This window comes from Mya arenaria, chromosome 13, assembly GCF_026914265.1.
Source record: "Mya arenaria isolate MELC-2E11 chromosome 13, ASM2691426v1".
Taxonomy (NCBI): domain Eukaryota; kingdom Metazoa; phylum Mollusca; class Bivalvia; order Myida; family Myidae; genus Mya; species Mya arenaria.
In genome coordinates, this window is record NC_069134.1 from 3,717,154 (window position 1) to 3,744,519 (window position 27,366).

Here is a 27,366-nt window from a genome sequence, read left to right on the forward strand (position 1 = left end):
TTCCACACATTTATGGAAAAAAAATCGTTCCAAGTCAATAAATATAAAAGTTGTCAAAAAAGTGAAATCTGTAAGAGTGCAGCTTTAAGGCGAATGAAAGAAGTATCATCGTCATCATCGTCATCATCATCATCACCACCACCACCACCACCACCACCACCATCGTCGTCGTCGTCGTCGTCATCATCATCATCATCATCATCATCATCATCATCATCATCATCAGCATCATCATCATCATCATCATCATCATCATCATCATCATCAAGTGCGGTCAAGATTACCCGAACAGACCATGCTAAACATGGTAGAGTTGTTAAAGTTTTCTTGAAAGGAGAACAAATACAAAAAAAGTTCACTTCAACATTTTATTTTAGTCAAGATAAATTTCAAAACAGTCAATTTCAAAGTGTCATGATGAAACACTAAGACAGCGAGTGTTCGCTTATAGACAGGTAGTCAAAATATATAGTACATTTCTCCACAGTACAATACATATACATAATCTACATAATAATATAATATTGCACAATATCAATCCAGTTTAACAATAGCATTATTTAACATTTATAAAGGCAAACATGAGAGACTGTGTTGTTCTATAAGGTACCTGTCCCGGAGGTAAGGCTCTAACTTGATTCCTTTAACACCATTGGTATTCAATGTATACGATGACTCATACAAACGTTAAAAATGCGCATAAAACATAGCAAAACAAACTTGGAATGTTCATCTCTGTTCCATAATATATAGATTTAGGATTACGACTAGCACACTTGTGTCCAAATACAGGCACAGAATTCATAACATAACCAAAAAATAAATAGAGTACACATTTTTAAATGAGATGAATTATTAATAATTATAGTCATTCGAATAGAAAACAGGAAATAATGTTTGACTAGATTAAAACTGACCACAAACAAATTATACATAAAACAAATTATGTTATAATAAATAAATTAAAAAAAAAAACATCAATAGCGTCAAATACGAACAGATGAATTCTTAATATTATAAATACGTGTAGCCAATACACGGACTAGTAGGGCGAGAATTTGGTAGAACTATTATAAAACATTGCACTTTTCAAACAACAAACACCTCATAACTTATAACACGATCAAGAGAAACGAAAACGGACATCACAAAAGAAAAACAGGAATGTCGGCACGAGACAGCTGGCAGCGTCTGGAACCGAACCGAGGCTAACCGGAAACATGACAGAAATCCGCATCCATGTTTTTTGTTACCAACCCTGAAGGGACCGATATTCTCTTGAAAATCAAGTACTCTTAATCTTAAAAACTATATCAGTTAGTTCTATCCTTACTTGGCCTTACATTGATGTACATGGAGACTTTTCCCATCCTTTAAGATTCCGGTCACGACCCCGCGGCTTTGCGCGTGGCTCGGCATAGCAAGGCAAATATGGGTCACTGCTTTGTGTGCAAAATCATGCACAGTCATTGAAATAAATTTACAATAAATATACCCAATATGTACAAATAATAGGCGGAGCAGAGACAAACAAATAATATAAAATAAATAGTGTACTAAGTATTATCTATCCAAACAACTGACTTTCAGTCTGCCATTCACACAGAGATCAACACGGCTGATACAACACTGTCAATCATGCACCTTTACAGATAATTGATTAATAAGAAAATATATCTCCATAGCTTGAAGCATCACATGCTATAACAGTGTGGATTAGCACAAAAAGGCATCATGTTCAGAGACAACCTTTAAAACACTTCAAAAGTACTGAGTACAGGCAAAATAACGCCTGACTTTCTGATCGCTTCTTCTTCCCGCCGTTAACTCATCAAAAATGTTTCAAAATTCACCATCAACATAACAATAACTCAAACAATCAAAATTAAATAAGTCACTTCCGGTATAAAATGATGAAATCATTTCCAGTCAACTTCAATTTTGCTGCAAGAGAAGCTGTTCGAGCTCGTCCGCGGACCGGTAGAGGAAGGCGGCGGACTCCCGGTACCCGGAAATGAGCTGCTTAATTGTGGACACTTCGCTGGAGCTTAGCTGGCTCTTGGAAGATTGTTTCTTCATGCTAAGATCTGTTGGACCTGGAATGATTGAACAGTGCTTGTAACAGATACAATACGATTTTAATACTGATAGCATTGACATTTAAATACCAAATTTAACAGAAATGCAAAATAGAGCGGAAACCATTCAGCTTAGGAATACATTGATATAAAGATATTACTAACAATTACCGTTCTGTAGTCCGGTCGGCTGAATGGGGCTGTGGAGGACGGACGGATGATGATGGGCCGGATGCTGGTACCCGGGGAACCCTGGCCGGAACAATCCGTTGCCGTTCGTAAAAAACGGCGGGAAATCCGGAGGCGGTCGGAACGCGGTCGGAGGCGGCGGATGTCGTATGAAGTCCGAGGAGGCAGCTGAGACCGGTGTGTGTCGGTCCACGTGGCTGGCAGTTGACGAGCTTGAAGTCAGAGCTAACTGGCTGGAATCGCGGTCCTTGATGTCTGCCCGTGGAGGGGGTGGAGACGGCTGAGCTGGGGACGGGGTGCCCTTTTGGGGCGTCTGTGCACCGATGGCCGGGGGATGGTGTGTGATTGGCATAGCGCTTGCCTGAAGTGAATATGATATAAAGCTTTAACAAAGTTTTGTAACAGAACGATATAGGCTGTAGTACTTATATACCTACATTGACGGTTTTACTGAGTGAATAAAAAATACGAATTGCCAGCTACAAATATTTAAATTCCATTTACGGCTAGACGCGCTTGCCTCCCATTTCAAAGGCTGTGCTCATATGTTTGCGTTAGATTATGAATCTCACGGTTTTGATACGTACTGAATTATTTCGTATTCAAATATGTGTATAAAATGTTATCGCAATAACATAACGTGTCTTACCGGAAGTGGTTCGAGACCCATGCGCATGCGCTTAGCGTTGATGCTCTCGTTCTCGCAGGCCTGGGCGAGGTAGCTCTCCGCCGCTGCTGACGTCAGATGGGGAGGCGTTGGTCGCAACTGAAATACACCGTCATTAAGTCAAATTCACGAATAAAATCATGACTTGATATCAAATACATTCTAAAATGTACACATTCATATTTTTATGATCGTTGTTTTCAATATATTGATATTTATACAAGGGAATCATTGACCCTAGATGGAGAAAGGCTGCTGCGCAGACGACATATTACTGTATGAATGAAAAAAATCTAACCTTATTCTGGAACATGTATTTTATATATTCTCTTTAATTTGCCTCAAATCAACAAACATTTGTTACTCATATTTGGTAATAAAACTTATGATATTTGAAAAGCTCGTTAAAACATGATTCATGTAAAAGTAGTTTTTCTCCATTTGAACGAAATTTAAGAAGTTGTTATACAGCCTAAATCATTGCTAATTGTGGTGGTAAATGTCATTTATGTACCAGTTTTTGTAAATAAACAATGTGGGTTTGCGCCAGGCGAATTCGGTATTTAGTTATTGATGATAGAGAGTTAACGTAAATGTAAAAAAATATATGGTAAATCTTTTAAAACTCAACAATATCTGCATTGTCTGACAATTGGTAATGATTGTTTTGGCAAAAACGAAACATGAAGTTAACCAGCAGCAGGCCCGAATTTCTCGAAACTTCTTAATTCCCTTTAAACAGAATTAAGCTAAGCTCACTATTTTTGTTTTTCAATAGTTTGCGTAATATTTACTTTTGTTAGAGCTTTTAAACTTAAGATAGGAATTATCTGTATGATAATCACAATAAACCATTTTTCAATTATCAAAATTCAATTTAAGTATGTATTTTGGCTAATTGAAATAAGCTACTTAAGCCTGTTTAGCAAGAAGTTTCGAGATATTGATATAAAATTGGAGTTTGACTAAAATTTCCTGCAAAAGTAATAAATTTATAGTCTCTTACAGGTTCCCATCCGTTTTCTTTCGATCTGCGCATGCGCCTACAGGATTTCAAGTATGTCCGGATTCGTTTCCGAGAGCGCTCGTGGAATTCCGGAAACTGGCGATCGCAGGCGTCAAGGATTGCCTGCACTTTGTCCTTCGGTTGTTTGGAGATGGGCACGTTCCTATCTAGATTTTCGTCCACAAACAGACGGCAGAACATCTGAAAACGGCAATGTAGTGGTACAGCAATGGAAACGGCAATGTAGAAGTGCTAATGTGGTCGAAATATCTCTCTTCGTTTCTTTATTTCGACAATACTGCCCTCCATTCCGTATTTGCATACATTACCCCTTTATTTATATATATATCCATGTTTCCATATAATGATCTGATTTCGTTATTTAGATACCATATGTGTAACAACCACTCACATTGAACGATTTCAGCCTTTCTGGGTCAATGTTGGATCCCGGCGGTACCTTGTCTTCATCATCGTCGTCGTCGTTATCATCGTCATCTTTCGTGAGGGAATCGTCGTTGGTGCCCGTCTCACTCGCCTTCGACGACGTCTGTAAAACAAGTACAACATTAACCTTGTCTGCATGATAAAGACCTTACAGAGATATTGTAAATTATCTTAAATTAAACAGTTTTCGCAGCAGGCCTGCTATAAACTCGGTTCGGGCGTACATTGACTCACTTTCAAATACATTGCTTGTATATTTGTCATGTAACTACAATTTGACGTCAGAGTTATGAATTCCTGGAAAGAGAGCGGATGTGTAAGACTAGACTTATCGTTGCATCTGGGCGTCATTGTTGTATTCCCATTCCGCCAAGTCCCTACGACACAGGATTGATTCACGCTTGGAAATCCTATTCGGGTATTTATGATATTTAAGAATCTAGATGTCATAACCGTAAACTAAAGAATAAGATTGAACCACCTGTGTGAAATAGTAAACAAAAACATAACTGAATTGATTTGAACAACACACAATTATACATGCGCACACACACGCACGCACGCACGCACGCACGAACGCACACACACACACACACACACACACACACACACACACACACACACACACACACACACCGCACCTCCAAACCCACCTCCAGACTATCCTCGTCACTATGGCGACGCTTTCGCTCCGGATGGCCTTTGCCTTCATCCCGGGAAAGGGGTGACAGTGAGCTGGGCGTCCCCGTCAGGTTCATCGGGAACAGTTCTTCCGGAATTGATGGCTTTGGGGTATCAGCTTTTGGCGCCGGACTCACAGAGCCATTCTTGAAATTCGTTCTCTCTGAAAATGTAGAGTAGCTTTGATTATTGACTCTATTTTGCTTTATTATACTTTCATGCTCATGATTTTGTGTTTGAAAACACACGTCCGAACCGGATTAAAACTAGAGAACAAGTGAGAAAGGCGCCAAAATAAAGAAGGGCGGACAATTAAACATTCGGCGCTAAGAAAGAGTTCCCTCCCTTGATAATTATTAAATTTTCTCAAAATTAGTTAAATTAGCATACATGTTGAGAACAGGAGAACATGTAATTGCTTTTTCCTGTCTGCCAAATGTTGCCTCAATAAAAAGCCTCTGGATCGTTTAAAAGCTACGCTGAGAGGACATATGGTGAAATATGTATTTAGCATATTTATTATTGTGAGAAAGTAGCATTTGGCGACTTATAGCCGGTTTCGACATGATTCCCAAACACATTGACCCTCTGGGATCTTTTTGGTTCTATTAATGTTCCAAATCAGTTTTGTTAAGGCAGGAATACTATCGTGTGTTTCTCAGGTGCGACAGCGTCTCTGAGATCAATATGGTGACCGGGGCTGACAGGTTGGTGACCGAGACTCCTGCCTGATAAACGCCAGCTTTACTCTGACAAATGTGAAACTGAGCTTGCCACTAAGGTGCTGTATTGATCTCCAATATACCTCTATCACCTTACCGGAGAATTTGTGTCCCCCTAGATACTTAAAACGTGCCATTTGGCCTTTGATACCATCGGGTGTAACATTTTCAAAATACTTTATATGGTGAAAACAATTATGGGTTTGAAAATGATATTTCAAAGACGCACGCTATCAATCCAAGCTGTGGTTTGGAAACAAATCGAGGGGACAACGATATGTTTTATTTAATAAAGTTTAAATCATTGAATGGCACTTGGAAGAACGACTCTCCATAAAACCATTATTGTATAAATACCTTATTCAAACTTCCCTCAACCCACAAAAGCAATTAACTCTCAATTTGGGCTGCTCAAAGAGCTATTCCAATATTATTCACTTAGTTCTTTCCTACAATTTATAATAAGTCTCATAATTTCGGTGACTGGCATCAATCCTCGCGTCATATCTCCATGGCAACAGGCGCTCAGCAGGTATCAATCTGTGTCACTCAGGCGCTTTGTGTCAGATTTTAAAGCCACCAATTTTAGAGACCACAAGAAGGCCGCGGCCTACGGAACTTCTGGCAGCCGATAAGAGGCTCCCTGTTCACTGTGGCGCCTTGGAATCTGCTTAGTTGACAAACTTCTATCGTGCAGCATTCACCTTCCGTCTCAACATAAGGGACCTAGCCGGAAGTTGGCCGAACATAGTTTCAGTATTCATTCGATTTGATTGACCGTTTGCCTTTGAGTGTCATAAAAGCTAATTTTTGAAATAAGTCTTCCCAAACAGTTTAATACAAGTGCAGCAGATAAAGTTCATGGTCGTTTCGGGGAAAGACTGGTAGGCTGTAACCGTGCAATATTGCGACTTCTGCAGCTTAATCATCAGTGTCACCTTAGCATATCCGGGCATTGCCAGGAATCAACGACTACGAGATTACCGCTCACTTTACTGTTGCGTCTCAGTTTGTCACAGCAAAATGTGGACAATGACAAATCTCGATGAATTATGCATTTTACAAACCCCTGTTGAACTAAGCTCTCGAAACGGAATATGAGACGACCAGATTTGACAAATCAATATGCTTCCTACACCGCGATTTTGAGGTCTAAATTCATCAGATTCCCTCAAGAAATTCCCCCGAAATATGTTGCTCCTGTTTATGAGTGAAACACGCACCAGATTAAAGACAATATGAGCTGACATGGACAGATCGGTGAAACCTTACCCAGCCACTTGACGGCCTCCAGTAACGACATAACGCCGCTTTAACGCTGTTTTAACGCCGGTAAATTCCCCACCAGCCGCCTTCTGATCGGATACAATTTCAAATCGTATTAGTATAAAAAAAGCGTGGTCGAACATTGTTTTGGGTGAAAGTTTAAGCATGAATGACAGTGCATATTCACAACTAGCTGCCTGGACAATTACAATTTCAAACCTCATTAGCGTTTCGATTAGGTATGGATTCCCCATTACAGTTCCTTTAGTTGTAACAGAGATACTCCTTTTCCATGTTCTCATTTATTGGTTCTTATTCAGATTTTAAAGGGACTCGCTCTTGTTTTGGACCAACACTTTTTTCACAGTAATGCATCTGAAAACACTATTATTATAATAATTTTACTCTTTAATACCGAAATTGTAGATTTTTTTTATAAAATGTAAGTATAAAACCCCACAGGTTTTAGTGGAGAGAGAACCCATGCCGGCATCGTAGACTTCAAAGACAATATTTGAGCATATATATCATGCTATACATGTATTTGTTAAAGGGTTCCAGGTGTCAGTATTTTAGTTTTAACAATTCTTATGATTTACCACACTTTATTTCGTCATAAAAATGAGTGCATTTTACAAAACATGGGCGAGTCCCTTTAAGCACGATCTTCCTCTTGCCACAGGCACACGTGTAGAGCGAGGCACCACAGGCCCAAACTTCTCGACAGTTCTTAAAAGCTTAAGAAGTTTATTTCATCTAAGCCATTTTTTTTACTTTATCTTGATTTTATTTAAAACAAATAAGTTTATCGCGATTATCATGAAGATACATTCCGTGTAAACTCCAATTGTAGATATTACACACTGCAAGTCATCTTTGCAATAAGGGACTTAAGATGTTTTGAAAAATTGGAGCCTGATCCACAAAGGTCTAACCGATAAACCACAAGCTGCGTCGGGTTCGCGTCTGCGCGGCTTACCTGGTACGCCTTTTCATGTAAGGTCTTACATTAGGACTTCCATGTTCTGTCAGAGCCTGAGCGCAATATGACGATCCACATGTAAACACCATTTAACTTTTACCTTTGACTGTTGGCTGTTCTATCATGACGATGCAACGAGAACAGGATTACAAAGCAGGATCATGTGCTTACCTGTTTTGTCGGTCTTGGGGCTGGAGGGGTCACGGGTCGGGGAGGACCCCGTCTCAGTGCTCATCTCACTGTTCACGCTCGACACGCTGTCCTGAAACATGCAGAGATAGTTCATACAAACAGATAGAAAACTGAATACTAGAATACAACATACACGCGCCCCATTGGGTGTTTCCCCTAACGCCTTGGTAGCATTTTTCATGCACGTGTGTCCAAATTACTGACTCCAGATCATACTATAGTTTACCGTGAATATAGAAAATAAAAGGTTATCACTATAATGTATACTATAAGACAAATGACACAGTTGAATCATGTATATTGTGTAAGTGTTTTAGATGTCGCCAAGTATATAGCCCTTCCATTGAAATTGTTGGACATCAAGTCCTGAACATACAGGGAGGATAACGCGTTTGTCCTTATATTGAGGAATATATGTTAGTTCTTCATATGTTGATATTAAGAATGTATATATTTAAAGATATACTAAAGAGAAGATGATACACTAGAAACATTACTATCCTTAAGATTTTGATGTCCTGACCAGTAAAAATGATTCGATTAAAGCAATGTTTTATACTTTGCCTTTAAAGCTGCACTCTCACAGATTGAACGTTTTGACAACTTCTTTATTTTTTGTTTTGGAACGAGACAATTTTTGCGAAAATCCACAGAAACCAGTTATATAAGACCGCTGACAAAAAATCAGAGCGCAGATTTTTATATTTAAGTACAAAAAATTATGTTTTATGCATATTTCGTAAACCGTTAGTATCGGTTTAAGCCATAAAACATTATTTTTTCGAACGGAAATATGAAAATCTACGATCTGTTTTTTGCCAGCAATCTTATATCATTGGTTTGCAGATATTTACGCAAAAAAAATGCACTTTACAAGACAAAAAATAAAAAAAAGTTGTTAAGATGGTCAATCTGTGAGAGTGCAGCTTTAAAGAAAGAAAGTGCTTTTAAATGAAAGTTATTAATATACTGATATTACCTCGAAGTACTCGTGTGTGTAACTGTAACTGGTTCTTAACTAAAAGTACACTCTAGCAGATGTTACAGAAAACTGTACTACATGTCCGTCAGGCACTTTACAAGCTCTTCCGAGTTTATATTAAGGGAAACTCAATGCTGATCCAATCGTAAAATTGAACAGGTGGTGAAACTGATATTAAAACTTCAAGAACTTTTAAAATCCATAAAAAGGAAGTTGTGAGTGATATGTTTTCCTACTAAACACATGCGTAACAATGAGATGGACGTGACTATCCGCCATTTTTATTAATATCAATTGTTCATAAAAAAATGTTGTCACTTTAACCACTTTAAGTGACTGCCTCCAGCAAGAGATAATAACTTCCCATAACTCCACCAAATTTTAGTCGATTTAAAAAATATCTTCTACTTATGGCTTCAGTTAGATAACGTTTTTTAAAGACATCTTAAAACCAAAGCTACCATCTCCTTTAATATTTTTCATTGCGACGTCAAAATCTTACCATTACACTTTTTACGCTTTATATATGTCCCATATAATCCCAGTCACAGTTAATACTGCGATGATACTTAGAATGTTATTATTTATGAAACCAATGCGTCTTATTGTTATTGTTTTCAGCATCCTTGAAGGATGCGTATGCACTTGCAGTTGATATTTTTAACGCCTTAGCTTTGATATCATCTTTCATTTCGGTGGCCAAAATTGTTCTATAACCGGATATACTAGATGACGATTATGTGCACGAAGAAGGTTATTAAAATGCATAAGGGCCGATACAAAACACACTCAGAGAGTCTGGGTCCATGATTACGAACAGTCTCAAGTCTGAGATACAAAACACACTCAGAGAGTCTGGGTCCATGATTACGAACAGTCTCAAGTCTAGACTCACACTCAGAGAGACTGGGTCCATGATTACGAACAGTCTCAAGTCTAGACTCACACTCAGAGAGTCTGGGTCCATGATTACGAACAGTCTCAAGTCTAGACTCACACTCAAAAAAGAACTTTTATCAAATTACAAAAAAGTCATCTTCATTCCATTCGTTTCACAAAAATAAATGTAAATAATTGTACATTTTAAAATTGTTCAAAGTTTATTTTCAATGCATATCAAGAAAGGAAAGTTACAATGATATGAGGATTTGTAGTTTTGCCACTTGATTCTGAAATTAGACTTGAGACTGCTCCGATCATTGGGGCAGGCTCGTGTACGCGGAATTGATGACTGGAGTGGAGAGGCCACAAGTGGTCCTGCATGATACTGGGTCGATGTAACTCAGAGAGGATCTGCATGACTATCAGATCATATCAGAGTTTCACTTCCTAGTCGAAAGAAAGTATGTTTCAGGTCTCAAAATTACCGGAGTAACCGGCACCATTGGAGGCAAACAGAACACTAAACATGTGAAATGTGTGCGTCTTCATTCTGCACATATGAAACACGCGCGTGTTCATGTCGACATCAAAGTTCTCTCGGTATGAATGCATGAATCACCATTGTCCAAAACCGGACATTTTATTCACTCTTTCGAACTACCAAGTCTACATTATTTGACATTTCAATAGTCGTGAAACCCATTATGACAGAATATTACAATGTCGATATTTGATAAATACGATAACAAAACAGCGCTCAAAAACAAGCCAGCTGTCGCCAATATCGTTCTAGACGAAGCGCTTGAGGGGCGAATCAATTAGTCGTGTTCCCCTTATTTAGGTGTGGAGAGTCACCGGCACAAAGGGAAATCGATAACCAGTCTCCACTGTTACCTGGAGAACCCAACATCCAAAATGGCGGACCTGCTGGTACAAAGCACCGTGCAGATTAGGCAAGAGTCTCCACTGTTACCTGGAGAACCCAACATTCAAAATGGTGGACATGCTGGTACAAAGCACCTTATTAAGGCATTGTTTTATTTAAAACTTGTAAAATTGATAAATTTACGATTTTTATTACCTTATTGTTTTTACATTTCTCTAACAAATTTCTCATCGTACATAATATTGACGTTACCTAACAACCCAATGGCACCACACCTAAACAGTATAATTTATTTTCACGAATATTATTGTTGTATAAGGGCAATTTTTGATCTCTACGATCTATGTCTCAATATCTGAAAATAACATGCAATAATGGTTTGCTTGTTGTTGTTTTGCTTAAAATTTATTTGACTGATGTAAATCGTGTACTTGATTTGAACACGTGACACTTACATATTTACTGTGACTGTTGTTTTATTATTTCACTTAGGAAAGCACAAATGTTGTAATGCACTTAAAATTGTATTCGATGTCATTTACTAAAACCAATGAAAAGAGAATAACTAGCAACAGAGATCGCGGTTAAACGCGAAAGGGGGATTGCTAAACGAGGAAAATTACTTTGCCTACATTTTGAAGGTCAAGTGCCGACATCGCATTGTCTCAATTGTTTTTAATCGCTCCTTTCTTCCTTGTTCTCGGTTTTGAAAGTTTAAAGTATTTTTTATTGTTGAAGCATCGCCTAATTCGAGAAGAATTGGTGTCTCATGTGAGCTCGTGAACGGCCAAACAAGGCACTCACTACTTATATTTGTTCACAAATAAATCCTATTTCCTTTCCTGCTATCGAGTGTTTAAATCCCCAAACATTAAAGACGGCTTTTAATTAAGTCTGAGTAGTATTTCGCGTTATAATATGATATATGACTTGAAAAACTCAACTCAACTGAAAGCACATTGTTGTTAAATAATCAGGCTGCATGAAAAGCAACAACATGAATAACACATATATAGACAGCGCATGCCAAAAGCACAGTTTGCAGATAATAACTAGTTAAATACATTCAGTTATAAGTACGCACAAGTACGGAGCAAGTACAAAAAATTGGCTTACTATAAACTTTGTATTTATTTTCAATACTTCAAACCATCAAACTATGATTTTAATCTATTACACAAATTGATATGCTTTCTCCCTGAACATGAAGTAAGAGACATATAGTGAGTCAATGTTTTAGTTCACCAAATGTCACGTGCATTACCATAACAACGTGGTGCTGATATGCATTACCTTATTGAGTTGTTCATGTGTACTCGCAACACAACGTATCCAATCCTGTATAAATGCACGCTGATTTTCAATAATTCGTCCAAATGACAACCGAGAATAGTTAATTTATACATATTTAAACCATAATTTTGTTATAACAATGTCAACTACAAAATACGTTTCATTTGAATGAATACAGTTATAAACCACCAAAATTATTACTTCAAATGCCTACCTGCTAGTATTTATCTAACAGGTCCAAAACCACAACAAGTTATTTTAAAATGCTCACCAAATGAAACAAAACAGAAGACAGTTCTAATTTAGAAATCCCCCAAAGGAAACAACCATTCTGGAAAAACTAGATGACAATCCTCCAGTAACATATAGGAACAATATCATAATAAGCTGATGAAAGTCGATAAAGTATAAGACGCGCATGTGGGTACTGTCATACGGTGTTATGGCTGTAAAGTGATCAATTATAACAAGTTAAAGCTATACATCTTAAAATGTTACCTCCACAACCGGTTTGTCCGTGGATTCCTGATCAGGTTTGGACATTTTGCACTCTGGTAATATCATTTAAACACTTTCCTTTGTACACGAAGCACAATTAAAGTTTTAAACAAGTCTCCAATAACTTGTCCAAAACTAGACAAAATTTCGCTGAAGGCACTCCACAAACTATTGACCGTGTTCAATGTTGTAAACCTTTGTTGAAATTAAAATTAATAGCGTTTTTTATGAAAATGAGCGTATTTTCACCTTTACAACACCTGTAATGTACTTGATATTCATCATATCCAATATCGGAAAAGCAGTAAACAGCTAAACAAGCGAGCGAGCTTCTTCAGCATCGCAAGATGTTTCCCATCTCATCAACCAATACGAACTAATCATCACGGTCATAAAAACGCCGAATATGGGTGCGAGCAAGCTGTTGAACGAATCGGTAAAACTGGTCACGTGACAGATCGCTCTGTCTCCGCAGCCAAAATGCGGCCTGGTGACAGTAATAGCCAAGAGAGGGTCGATAGAGTGCCGCCGTATAAAAACCGAGCAAACAATGTCTAAATTATTGTTCCAATTACTATTTGACACTTGTAATACGAATAACGAGGCATTAGAGGGGTACAAATTATGGAACAATTTTCCAAAATAATCATTTCTACTTTGTTCTGTTTCATGTTGCCATTTTCTGCCGACTACAGACACACTATTTTATCGTTCATATGACGCGTCATAAGTTTAGAGAAATATATTCTTAAGTTATGTCTACATTCGACCAGTGGCATTCTCTGGTCCGGTCATAGTTGTAATAGTTGGATGACATGAAGTAAAACCTGAATGATTAAGAATGGCGGAATGAGTGTAGCGAACGAGTCCCTCTTAATCATTAAGATGTTTCTTCAGGTCATCTTAATGAATAGAATAAAACCTCATTGACTGACACAATGTCAACGCCAAATCTGACACAAGGAGAGGGTATCGGGCGGACCTTTAAACACCAGCTGAAATTCTTAATGATTTAGCCTGGTACTTAATGATTGCGTTTCTGCAATTTCATTGGCTGAAAATGAAGGTTGTATTCTAAAAGCTTAGAAATAAGTAACGGGTTGAGCTAGGTTTTAGTCAAATAATAACTTTCTTTTAAAGTACTTGTACATAACGTTAGACAAAACAAATTAAGGGGACATGAGTTCGAATGCTGTTGTCGTTAAGTCAATTTCATTTTTAACCTTTTTACATAAAGCTCGTTTCCATCAATTAACTAAAGATTCATTGCAGCGTTAGGGCTTTATGGCATCAGCATCATTGTGTTGAAGGTGCATAGCTGCTGTGAATTTTGATTGATTTATTCGTTTAGGAATTTATCCCGAAATAGAGGTGATAATACCGGGCCTAGACTAGAGTCTTCGCGGTACTCTTGGCTAACCACTTGTGGAATACTTTAGCAGAAAGGCATCATCTGCTGTCAAACTTGGGTTTATTCGATAGCAGTATTATGATTATGATGTACGTCAAACTTCTCCAGACGACACTTCATAAATACTCTATAAATGTCGTCGTGAAAATCCGGCGTTCTTTTGGTTGTTTTGGGATCACGTGGACGTCTGTGTTGCCAGGCAACACGACTGACAAGAGGCGCATTCTGTGACCCATCAGCTAAATTTAGCGTATTTGAACATATTGATTCCAGCTCACTCGTGCCTGGGATTAAGTTCCCCCGAATAATAAAGGCACCTTGTGACAAAGCCGGTACTCCTGTTGTGAGGCAACTTCAAAGAGCCCAAGGTTTAAAGTTAAGCTACACTGATAAATTACAATGCAAGTTCTGGAGAGAATGCCAGCCATTCAAGCTGCATCGATATGGGCGATGTTTTCGAATGGAATGAAATAATAACAAACCAAACTCAAGTACGGGCAGTGTCATATAGTTATTACAGTTATACCAGTATGGTTTAGTTTGTAAGTGTTAAAGAGAAAATAATCAAGACTATATTATTAAATCCTTGTGACCATCAGGCACCGAACGAGTTCGTGACAACAAAATCTACCAAGGGAAAGTCAAAACAGAGCTGCTCCAAGTCTTGTGAAGAATCGAGGTTGGTGAAAAGCAGTATCAAAATATCTTCTAAATGGTAAGTCTTCATCCCATGGCATTTCACCAAAACGACCTTGACCTTAACTGGTATGGGCACAACACAATAATGTTGCACAGCTTTTTAACTGCTTGTCGGTACTTTCCTTTCTGACCGGGAAAACGGTAGTACACCATGAATTACGTGGTCAGTCGTTGTGTACTATAATTGACGGGGCCAAGTGACTGCGCAACCCGTCGTGTATTATAATTAACGGGGCCAAGTGACGGGGCAAGCCGCAGAGTATGATGAATGACGAGGCAAATTGCGGGGCAAGACGGAGTGTATCATGAATGACGTGTTAATAACATGGCAAACCGGAGAGTATCATAGAAGACGAGGCAAATGACGGGGCAAGACGTAATGTATCATGAATGACGGGTTAATAACGTGGCAAACCGGAGAGTATCATAGATGACGAGGCAAATGACGGGGCAAGACGTAATGTATCATGAATGACGGGTTAATAACGTGGCAAACCGGAGAGTATCATAGATGACGAGGCAAATGACGGGGCAAGACGTAATGTATCATGAATGACGGGTTAATAACGTGGCAAACCGGAGAGTATCATAGATGACGAGGCAAATGACGGGGCAAGACGTAATGTATCATGAATGACGGGTTAATAACGTGGCAAGCGGGAGAGTATCATAGATGACGAGGCAAATGACGGGGCAAGACGTAATGTATCATGAATGACGGGTTAATAACGTGGCAAGCGGGAGAGTAACATAGATTACGAGGCAAATGACGGGCAAGCCGAAGAATTTCATGAGTGATGGGTTAATAACGTGGCACGCGGTAGAGTAACATAGATGACGGGGCAAATGACGGGCAAGCCGAAGAGTATCATGACTTATGGCTTAATAACGGGGCAAACCGTAGGGAATTATGTATAACAGGGCAAATGACGGGGCAAGCCGCAGTGTATCATGAATGACGGGTTAATAACGTGGCAAGCCGCAGTGTATCATAAATGACGGGTTATAATAACGTGGCAAGCCGCAGTGTATTGTGAATGTCAGTTAATAATGGGGCAAGCCGCAATGTATCATAAATGACGGGTTATAATAATGGGGCAAGCCGCAGTGTATCATAAATGACGGGTTATAATAACGTGGCAAGCCGCAGTGTATCATAAATGACGGTTTATAATAACGTGGCAAGCCGCAGTGTATCATGAATGACGGGTTAATAACGTGGCAAGCCGCAGTGTATCATGAATGACGGGTTAATAACGTGGCAAGCCGCAGTGTATCATAAATGACGGGTTATAATAACGTGGCAAGCCGCAGTGTATCATGAATGACGGGTTATAATAACGTGGCAAGCCGCAGTGTATCATGAATGACGGGTTATAATAACGTGGCAAGCCGCAGTGTATCATGAATGACGGGTTATAATAACGTGGCAAGCCGCAGTGTATCATGAATGTCAGTTAATAATGGGGCAAGCCGTAGTTAGTATATACTTATTTATTTTAGCTCGATTGTGGCGAAAGCTGATAGCCTATATAGAAGCACCACTCTCGTGTCCGTTTCCTGGGTAAAAACCAGTAATGTGTCCTTTTTGAGAGGCCATGAGAAAGTATCCCTATAGGGGAATGACGTGGCAAGCCGACGTGTACGTGTATCATAAATAAAAGGAAATGACGGGGCAAGAGGTAATACACCATGACTGATGGGTTAATGACGTGGCAAGCCGACGTGTACGTGTATCATAAATAAAAGGAAATGACGGGGCAAGACGTAATACACCATGACTGATGGGTTAATGACGGCGCAAGCCGTAGTACCAGGAGCGGGACAAGGATTCGACGGAAGAGGGGTTTATCTTTGGGGCGTAAAATATTGACTTGCGCCCCTTCCTCAGAACCGAAATTTATTTGGTTTATAGTGTTGGCATGGGTGTTTGGAGGTAGTTCCCACGACAATTTAACAATTTCTAATCCGTAATGGTGCATCTGTGTGTATTTTATTACTTTTTTCTCTTTTATTGAAATAGAAAGTAAACTTGGACGATTTTAGAGGGGGCACAGGATCCACCTGTGAGTACAACATAAATGACGTGGCAAGCCAAAGTGAATCATGAGTAAATGGTAAATGACGGGACAATACGTAATTCACCATGAATGATGGGCTCATAACGGGGCAAGCCGTGGTGTACCATGACTGCACACTATTGACCATTCTGTATATTCTTAGTAAATGTAAATCAGACTCGACTTACCGGGATTGAGGCTTTAAAGAACATGACTAGTTTGTATATCATATTCCACAAAATACACACAAAAAGCATATTAGAATAAAAAACAACTTGTAGTACATTTGCGAGATAATATCGAAGACATTCTTTATTAATGGGAATTGGCAATAAGCAGCAAACCGATCGTGTCACATTACATCTCTATACTTGCTATATGACATTGAATCTGTTCCTGAAGAATGCCTCTCATAGTTTTCATCATAAATTGACGTCTCAAGTCTTCGAGAGTCACAAAGGTGGGGCCTTACAAGAGGCACTCGTATATTAGGCACTGGTATTGATTTCGGCTCTTCACGGGGGAATAAGAGCATCAAATTCCCAGCGACAGGTACTGTATTATCAAACACGAGATAATGACACCGATCAATATGGAAGAATTCTAAACGATAATAGCAGCCGCCAAAATTTAGCTATTGATTTCTGGCCAGGTAGGCAAACGTGGAGCAGCTTCAGCAACGTGATAGCGGAGATTCCGAACCTACTGTCACCAAAATTTATGTATCGATTTTTGTTAAAGGTAATGAGAAAGTCTGGAACTTCACAAGATTGGAAATTATTCTCCCCAGCCAAATTTGTGTATCGATTTTAGCACAGGTAGTTGCTCACGGGCGAGGGGAGGAAGCATAAAAAGCCGTGCCATTAAAGGCTGCCTGTGGGTCACATGATGCCACCGCGTATTTTCCGAATTTCTCTATCGATTTAAAAACCAGGTAATTTGAATGCGACTATTAACTTGTTAAAATGGGTGTCTCGGAACAACTGCTATTGATCGCGTTACCTCTGTAGATGCCTAATAGTGAGAATTGTAAGGTAACTTCTGGCGCCTCAGTCGAATCGTGCTTGTCAATCGTCTTACCACGGCCGTATAAGCACATGCAATATTCATCATTTGATCTATGAATATTTTAATCTCGATGATTTCTGCCATACAAATTCCTCAAGGATACTTGATTTATTCTTCCACAGTGTTGTCTAGACTAAACAAATTATTTGAACGCATGACCAAATTTTGTACATGAAAGAAACCAATATTTAAATAAGTAACTTTTCTTACCTGATGCTTTTTGGATGTTTCTTTTCTCGCACGATAGATACAATTAAGTTAACTAACACTGACAGACCTGTACCCAAAGTCAGCAAGGGTGTCGGGGTGAGTTTTTTAACATGCCTTTTTTAGTTTTTTTTTTATGTAGACTTAATCATCGAGAGAAAAAGGTGTAGGCAGCTAGATGCTATATACACTCGAAAACCCGTTGACGTACTTCGTTTAGGATAGTCTTATTTTTAATATCAGCTTTAGACTTACTCAAACTCTACTGAAGGACTATGAACATATTTTACTCAAGTTACTCAAAACGTCAATGGAATTATGATGAATAATTATCGTAAAACTATAAGGTGCTTCAAAGGCAAGACGATATATTTCCCATGAAATACTTTTGTGGTAGAATTTTGCCAAAAGGAATCGTTTATAGAAGAGTCATTTACAATCAACTTCACTTGGATAACAATCGGTTGACCGGGTTCAATACTTTATGATAGCCTGCGACCTGTCGCTTTGTTTTATGCTCGAAAACATTTGTTCCGTTCCAATATAACAGTAAATTATCGCCATCAATGGCCCATTGTAGGAGTAATAAAACTGCCAGCCAGAAAACCAGCGATTTGGCCTATGCCACTTATTGTGTGGCACTTAAGGGAGGCAAATGTACCTGGTGCGAGTGAAAGTGTACTGCAGAGTTACGGTTTGGGAAATTAATAACTGGGGAATAACTCTCACTTGTATTCAATCACAGGTTCAAGCGAATTGTTTCCCATTTGACAACAACACAGGATACACATGCACAGACAAATTGAACATTCAACAATGTCTTCTATTCTACGTGTATATGATTGTTACATTGTTTACTGGCACATTAAGATGCATTCATAAACTAATATGAGAGTGATGTGTAATAACCCACCTCGTCGTCCATGTAATGGGAGGGGAGGTAACCCGAGTTTCTCATGTGGTTAATGTACGTCTGGGTTATCGGCACGCTGGAACAGTGACCCGACGTTATAACAACCACAATATAAAATGAAATAATTAGAAAATAATGTATGAACATTTCCACTGATAAGCAATTGAAACTAATTTCAAGTATTTTTGTGCGAAGTTCAAGAACTGAGGAAAGGATTGTCATCTTACCTAAAGTCTATGATATGTGGTTGGTCGCCCTGGGTGGCGGCGAGACGCGAGGCTAGCTTCTCCTCGTTGTTGTTGTTGTTGTGTCCCGACTTGGTGGGAGACTCGGTGCCGATGTGCATTCGCTTCTGACAGTCTGAGCACGACATAAGGAATCGTGTGACCGCCTCGCGCGGCAAAAACGAGTACGTTTCAGCTATCTGAAATTGGTAAAAGAGGAACATTTGGTTATTTCTGGTATAAGCTACTTAAATGCATGTATTGTGCACAGCCTGCTATCATAAGCTGCATAGAAACCGCCGACAAATCGTCACCATTGACGATATGAGTGCTAGGTACTTTATCTTATTGGGTTGTATACTTGTACTCACCGCCCGGTACGTCCGTTTCTGGCCGGCGTGCTTCCCTCCCCTTCCGTCCATTTCCACGTGCACGGCGTAGATAATGTCGAAGAAGTCGTCAACGATCGCCACGCGCTTGTATTCCCTCACGGCATCTCCCATCCCTGGACTCGAGCCCTCGCCCTATAACAGTAAGTTAATTCTGCATAACCAGCGGTGTGCATAACCACAACTTTGACTTCATGAATATGGTTTGCGTTTCTTTAATGAATAATCCGTAAAATAACTAAATTAAACTAAAATATAGTTCATAGTTACTTATTTAGCTCATTAAGAAATTGTTTCAAAACATATATTAAGAGTACATTGTATTGTTAACGTTTGCTAACGTTTAGTAACGCAGACTGCTTGTTAGTAGTTGGCGCGGCAGAAGACGACGACAAAAACAACATAAAATGATCCTAGAACAAAGTATCGACCTGACGTCTTTCGATTATCGATAGCGTGTACATACATTTTAAATTGTAAATGGCCTATAAAGCAGCGATCTTTCCGTCCTGGCTGCCGGCCACTGAGTGACACGAGCGATTGCACGAGATTATTTGCGAGTCGGGCGAAAATAAATACTTTCGCTTCATTACGGGACAACCTTCTTCCGCTCATTAGAAAGACAAAATTTTCTCAGGGCAAATAAAGTGAAAACCGCCTTTGCACGCATTAGTGGACGCGCGCGGCTAAGTTGCCTCCATATTGTGATTCCGCTCAGTTGGCTAGGGTGTAACGTGTCGGGGGCCTTAATACTTCGCCGTAATTAAATTTGGCTTATAATCGGAGTCTTGGGGATATCCGAAATTGAGGCGCACGAAATTTACATTGATTGACCATTTGATGCTAAATTTGTTATTTCTGTACAAGACCTTGTCGGAAAACTAGAGGTTTTACTTATCGTCGCGGATGTCAACCGCCAATCAAAATAAAACCTAAAGCTCTTTGTGTGCCCAACGTCTAAATCGTTGACAGAAAATTCCTCAAAAATAAAGCAAAAATAAAGCGGTAAAATATTAGACGCGATTTCGAATGTGTATAACGCCCATTGATGTTAACAGTCTTCTAAACATGCACCCCCACTCACGTGCAGTTAATTATTGTTCCAGGAGACACTGCAAAGAAATCGTTCTTTTTTGATACCATGGATTCGCATTTCGACACCGTGAGCTGCTTAGAATGCGGCTGTGGACGCCCGGATCACGGGAAGACTTAACTAAAAGTCTGGCAGCCAAATGAATGTCACATCTAACCAGGCCCGAACGAAACAAGGCGAAAAACGCAGATTTATAGGTTAGCCCGAATGAGAAAACGTCCACCGCCGCACATGGTTAATTATTTCCCACAAAATGGGAAACGCGAAAAAGATTTTGTTTTATAGGGATTGAGTGGCTACTTTATAGGTTTAGAATTAGCTCGGAATATGCCCGGGAAAGAACCATGTCAATTTATTTCTTCTCGAAAACCCGAAATGGAAACATCAGACCGGTTTCTTTTGGAGGGTTTCAAATGGCAAAAGTAGATTCCTTTCTTTCTAGAGCATTTTCGTTTCAAACATTTTAAGCTTTGGAATCGAACGACTTTGCAGGATATCGGCGATGTTGCTCTATTGTGTAAGAATGTCGTCATGGTCAACATAAATATGACGCTCATAAATATTTTAAATTGATAGAATAATTTACAAGTATTTAAACGCAATGTATTGATGCCATCGCTACTACTACTACGTCTGCTGCTGCTGTTGTTGCTCCTGCTGCTGTTGCTACTACTATTTATAAATCCGCTGTTGTTGTGACTTCTGCTACTATCTCTGCTTCTACTGCTACTACTATTTCTGTCGATACTGCTGCTGCTACTACTTCTAACACTACAGCAGCAACAACAACAACAACAACAAAAACAACCACCAGAAACAGTTACTCTTGACCACCGTCGCAAAACACATATAAAGTTATGAGGCGGTATTCGATAAAACAAAAAATAAAATAACTAGAGTAAATAGATAATCAACTGTGCAGGGGTTTAAAGTGTAAAATATAATCGCATAATTTATCCAAAAAATGCGCTCGGTGATTTGTATTTAAACCGGCCTGGCCAGAAAGCATGCAGTTAAATGAACGGTGACACCGGTGATACCCCTGTCGCCCGTAATTGGGCTTCTGTCGTCGGAAGACGGAGCACGCTTCCTGTCCGGGCCCTTAAATCACTTCCGCCAGCGCTCCTTGTTCTGGACAAATACTCGGGTGACTTTAATGAGGTTTCATCTATTATTGTTTTTGGCGGGGAAGGGGGAGGGTACAATTCTGTTCTGAAGTGTTAAAAGACGAATACTTCATTTCAAAGTGTTTGAAAGAAAAATGCATGATGCATGTGCTGGCCTCTGTTCATTATCAAGTACAAGGAAATGCCACAGGTCATTGAGGACAAAGTCAAATTCATCTCCTAAATAGGTATTCTACCTGCCCGTGTCTTACTACAAGTCTTAATGTGACGAGCACCCCTGGGATTCGTGCGCCTTTCATCTTTCATCTCTTATTTGTTCGGAGCTACAAGCCTGTCAGCCCAATTACATCGACAAATAAGTTCCATTATCTCTCAATTAGGTTCTCAAACGCTCGCGATACGTCGTCCACACGAGAGCCAAAGTGGTTTCGGACGCTCAATTAGTGAAGTGAAAGTGAAGAAGGATGGATAATTAGACTGCCTGCAGAAATCAGCCTTTAATTCGGGACCATATTAGATTAATATTGTTACCTGTGACAGACTCAGGTGCGGCCGCCATCTCCTCTCAAATTAGTTTTCATATGAATTAAATGGAGCTACTTATATTAAAGCGAAGCAAACGACGTGATTTCTTTACGCTAACGGATTTACCTTAAAGCCAGGGCAACTCCCATTAGTTGGCGGTAATGGTCTGAAAATTATACAGACCGTCAATGACATATGCTGGCAAATAGGGTTCTATACTTTATTTCCTTATGTAAGCTTAACGTATCCTTAATAATTCTAAAAAAAAGTAAAAAAAATACCAGCATTATACATACAAATAGGCGCTGACACAGCGCTACCTGGAGTCATTACGTACTGCGACAGCGTCAACAAACACAATTTAAAAAATATAAAGAAGAAAAGGCAGAAAATCTTAAACAAGATTTAAAAAATGTCTTGCAATGGCAGAAATTTTCCATTAACCGATCTGTGTAAAACAATACCAGAGGAAGAAGGAACAAGTTTAAATGCTGTTCGTGAGGTAATTAGGAATTTTGCGATAGTTTAGTCGTCTCTTTTCGGAACCTCGTTATTTCGTGACAAGAAGTCAATGTAAAAGCCGTCTTCCAGTTTCAGCGGCTTCAAATGGAGCACCGTGATTCGCGTGCGGCCCGCATGGTCTCGGGCAGAAATTGCGCACGACGAGATCTCTGAGTGGTCCCCGGCCTCACAGCCTGCACGCTAGGCGGCGCTCCATCATTCTGTTCAACGCGTTGTCTTTGATCAGGACAAAGAGCCAAATTGCGTTTGTGTTTATGGATGTGCCCAGTTTAAAATAACGCTTGATAAAGTGGCTTAAAGTGTTAAGTAGACCATTTTTACTCAACTGTCGTCTCTTGTTTTGCAACCTCAGTATGAAGAAGAGTTTTAAGTTTTCTCGGAATACTCGGGAAACAATCCGCTTTAGCTCTTCCATTCCCCAGTTTAGGGACCCAGTATTTCACCGAGGAACGAGTTCTTGGTTCAATCGAATTAAACAAATTCTAAATACAAGCAAATTCCCAAACCTACTCAGTCATGGGCAAAATCTAATAACACTATTGTTGTTCTGCGACTATTACAGAACATTTCAGCACCAAATTAGGGTAAAGGCATGCTGTTTTATGTCGACGACATGTCCCAATTATGTACACACCAATAATTTATTACGCATTCAGTATTTAGTTCATGCTGTTCTGCCTCTCTATATATAGTAAGTGTTCTTATATTAAGGTGGTTGTTTCCATTGTTGTACCAACAATGGCCGGTACATGACTTATATATTCTTGTAAAGAGGACGTCCGTACGGTGACGATCGGTCCAGGAGCTCTGGACGGCTCCTGTCAGTCACGTGTCACTTCCGGTTTGCAGTGACAGCGGCCTGCTGAGAGGTGCGGCATCCCGCAATGCCTCTAGCAGATCTCCCCGCTAAGAGGGTCCGCCGATGGAGGTCGGCCGCTGCGTTACCATAGCGATCATCATGAAGATGTCAAAAGCACGGACACAGCCGCTGTGATGTCAACACGAGCGTTAGCAACTTTTGACAGGTTTTGTCAGTAATGCTCGCTGATGTCCGAGCAAAAATGACAGACACATAAATGTTGGACGGTTTCTATGGAGAACTTATTTTATTTGCTAATGTCTTTTAATAGTGAAATATAATATGTGGCTTCTCCCGGCAAAGTTAACACTTTTACATTCTCCTCAGATGGTTTCGGGATTTTATAACTTTCCAAGGCAAACATGCCAGTAAAATGCCTGTAAAAGATTTTATTTGTACAAAGTATTTCAATTAGGTTGGTCTGATCATGAGGGATAGCGTCATTGAAATGTAAATCTTATTACTCCGTTAATGAACATGATGCTGGAGAATCGATAGCGCTCCAACCCCGAGGTCCCGGGCTGTTCCCGAGATCCGCGATCGCATGCCGGGACTAACCCCCCCGTAATTACATCCCCAACAGCTCAACTCGAGCTTTCCTATACAGTTCTTCCCTTATCTTTAACGATCATTATTATTTTGTATAATCGCATTTGCGTTGTAATTTGTAAAAATCCCCATAGTTTGTTATTTAATTGTTTTCCTCTCCCTGTTACTTGCATCTCCAGTGACAACTTTGAGCACATGGCATACATAAATGTTGCACAGATTACATTCGGATCACGGTACCATTAGTTTATTAAAAAAAACAACATTGGACAGATATTGAAACTTTTTCTTACAACATGTATAAAATATTGTTTAATTCCCATTGCTTAAAAAGTCATTTCTTTACAAGTTTAGTTCGTTAGTTTTACTTTACTTTTTAACACCGAACGTTGAAAATCTTTAAAAGTGGTTCTTAATTTAATTGATACATTTTACGTTCATATCTCAGAATATCTTATTTCACTGTTTGATATAATAATCCATTTTGTGTATGTTGCATGGGCAAGTCGCTCCTGGTTCTATAGTGCGCGAGAGCATTATAACCATTTCGGTACAGTTTATATAATGAATACATCTGTACTATAATAAAACTGCGCCAGAAAAAGGTACCTTCAGTTATTTAATGTTCAATTATTTTTCAATAATGATGTTCTTCATTTCAAATACACAAATCCATTGTTCAGTATCATCAATTCCCCGAATGTCACTCATAAACTATTGCTGAGTGTAACAGGGTTAGACGAAAAAGATTTAAACAACAATAGTCATTAATATAAGAAAAGTCTGTTGATTTGTGGTGATATATGTTATGAAAGTCAGTACATTGAAATATTTTGCTTTGATGACTGGAGGATTGCTATATATCAGGACTGGAGGATTGTATGGAGACATCCACATGATTTGCTGCAACAATTATACCGTGACTATGATAAAATGGTTGTCCAGGCAACGGATTTTTCCAGTATCCCATAATAGCGGTGTTTGCAATTCTCCTGGAACCCGAGATCATTAATACACCAAGTCTATATCCCAGACCATCTTTTTACAAAAGATCGAAGTACGAGAGATTATTAAAAAGCAAATTATACGGTGAAATATAAGCCGGCCAGAAAGCGCACCTGAGCGCTTGTTAATCATAGTGAAGATGACGGAGATTCTCGAGGCTGGAAGTAACGAGTCATAAACAACGGGCCGTTGTAATGAGGAAGGGGATATTACCGGGAACCTGAGCCCACCTCACATCGTTCCCCTACATTCAAGATCTCAAGCTCGTACGGCAACAACTTTCACCCTATGTCAACAGCACTACTGGCAGAACAAAAATTACCACACCAAAACAGGACCTAGCAAAAACGCCTTTATTTGGTGTTCTCCTGTTTCTTTGTTTTCCACCAAGCGACATTTTAAGTCAATCACATCAAGCTTCGTGCAGCTATGCTTGGTTCAAGACAAAAACATTGTCGTTCCGTAAACCAACGGGCATAAAACATAAAGGTATGGGATGTGTAACGGCCCTTTGGGGACATGGCGCCTATAAAACCCATTTACCTGGCAGTCTTGTAATGACAAAATCCTTCTGGCGGGGAAATTACAGAACACCTGATAGTTTCCTCGTGCAAACGGCAATCATTTGCTGGATGGTTCCGCGGATGCTAACTCGTAAACTTTCAATCAAAACCATCCTAGACTGCCACAAAGGGAATCGGATTTTAAACTTGTTTACGTTACCATGGTTACAAAATATACGATATCGGAATTCTAGTTCGCGGCGAAGTTTTGCCCAGGTACGAAACTCAGGTGCGCACGTTTTGCTGTAATTGCTTCCTCTTTTGTCACGAATTCCACCCAATAAATTGCAATCGTATCCCATAGCTTAAGAAATTACTTCTTCGGGAGATTCCATATTCTCGGAAAATCTAAAACCTGCAGATTGGTGTGACAATCTTTATGTTATATTTGTGTATTTATTATTTCATTACAACATATTTTCGATTCGCCATGGCACCATACATTATGTACAAGTTTGTGCCATACAAATGAACGAAATGTCCCCTGTATCTCATTCCTTCATACCTTGGCCTATTTATATAGCAAAAACTAATTCCTCTGAAAGGCTTTAAACGTCATAATTCCTAGGCTGCAGTATCCGCGCTGCCCCAGGACAAAATCGGTGATTTTTTTTTAAATTCCCGCTGTTAAAACCCATCAGTCGCACACTTCCATTCAGGATTCCTCTTGTTCTCTAACGTTCGTATTGATTTTGTCGTTGTCGCTGCTGGCTCCTGCCCGCCGCCTCTAGCAGCCTTCTCGGGACGCTTACTAATGGGACAGCTCCTAAATGCCGCCATCAGATGATTTCCGGTTCCAAGAGTCACCGCCTTCCGGCCATTACGGCGTAATTTACCGGTTTCTGGTTCGATGGCTGAAACTACTTTACTTGTGCAAATTGCAATGTGTCTTTTTTCTCTTTTTTGTATGTTTCTGTCTCCAGCAATTTAATACAAATATAGAACAGTCTTATTCAAAACGTTATAACAGACATGTAAACTTTTATTGTATTTTGTATAATATGAATGTGATATTTCACCGCAAATGTTTAATAGTCATATAATCATTTAAGTCATGAGATTTGACAAGTACACGTAAAACTAGTAAGTTCTATGCACATGTATTTTTGTGAACACTTTGTTAGATATTCTTTAAATGAAAAAACAAAACATTTTCGTTATCGAAATTGTACCACGTTTATGTCAAAACCCCAGCCCCACGGCGAATAATAACGACACCAACAAAGTGCCTATCCATTTTAAAGATAGCGGACCAAGAAACCGTAGGAAATCACAGTCTATTACGGGGAGAATTATTCGGGCTTCTTAAAGTGTTAAGCTAGGGAAAAAACTCCCTAAGGATGAGCCGAGATTATGGTTGACTGTTAATGGGACATTTTCT

At 39.4% G+C, this 27,366-nt stretch overlaps 1 protein-coding gene across 1 annotated transcript in view; it reads right to left on the bottom strand.

Annotated features, from left to right (window-relative positions):
* Positions 1-354: 354 nt before the first annotated feature.
* Positions 355-27,366, bottom strand: part of LOC128213797 (nucleolar protein 4-like) — a 39,432-nt gene continuing 12,420 nt past the window's right edge. Inside the window, exons 2-13 of the mRNA XM_052919853.1 lie at positions 19,725-19,871; positions 19,357-19,553; positions 18,878-18,897; positions 12,772-12,824; positions 12,274-12,318; positions 8,210-8,300; positions 5,041-5,231; positions 4,353-4,490; positions 3,941-4,141; positions 2,917-3,033; positions 2,244-2,628; positions 355-2,096 (exon numbers count right to left, since the gene is read on the bottom strand). Coding sequence (XP_052775813.1) covers positions 1,936-2,096; positions 2,244-2,628; positions 2,917-3,033; positions 3,941-4,141; positions 4,353-4,490; positions 5,041-5,231; positions 8,210-8,300; positions 12,274-12,318; positions 12,772-12,824; positions 18,878-18,897; positions 19,357-19,553; positions 19,725-19,871 — 1,746 coding nt within the window. The 3' untranslated portion in view covers positions 355-1,935. The remainder of the gene's footprint in view (positions 2,097-2,243; positions 2,629-2,916; positions 3,034-3,940; positions 4,142-4,352; positions 4,491-5,040; positions 5,232-8,209; positions 8,301-12,273; positions 12,319-12,771; positions 12,825-18,877; positions 18,898-19,356; positions 19,554-19,724; positions 19,872-27,366) is intronic.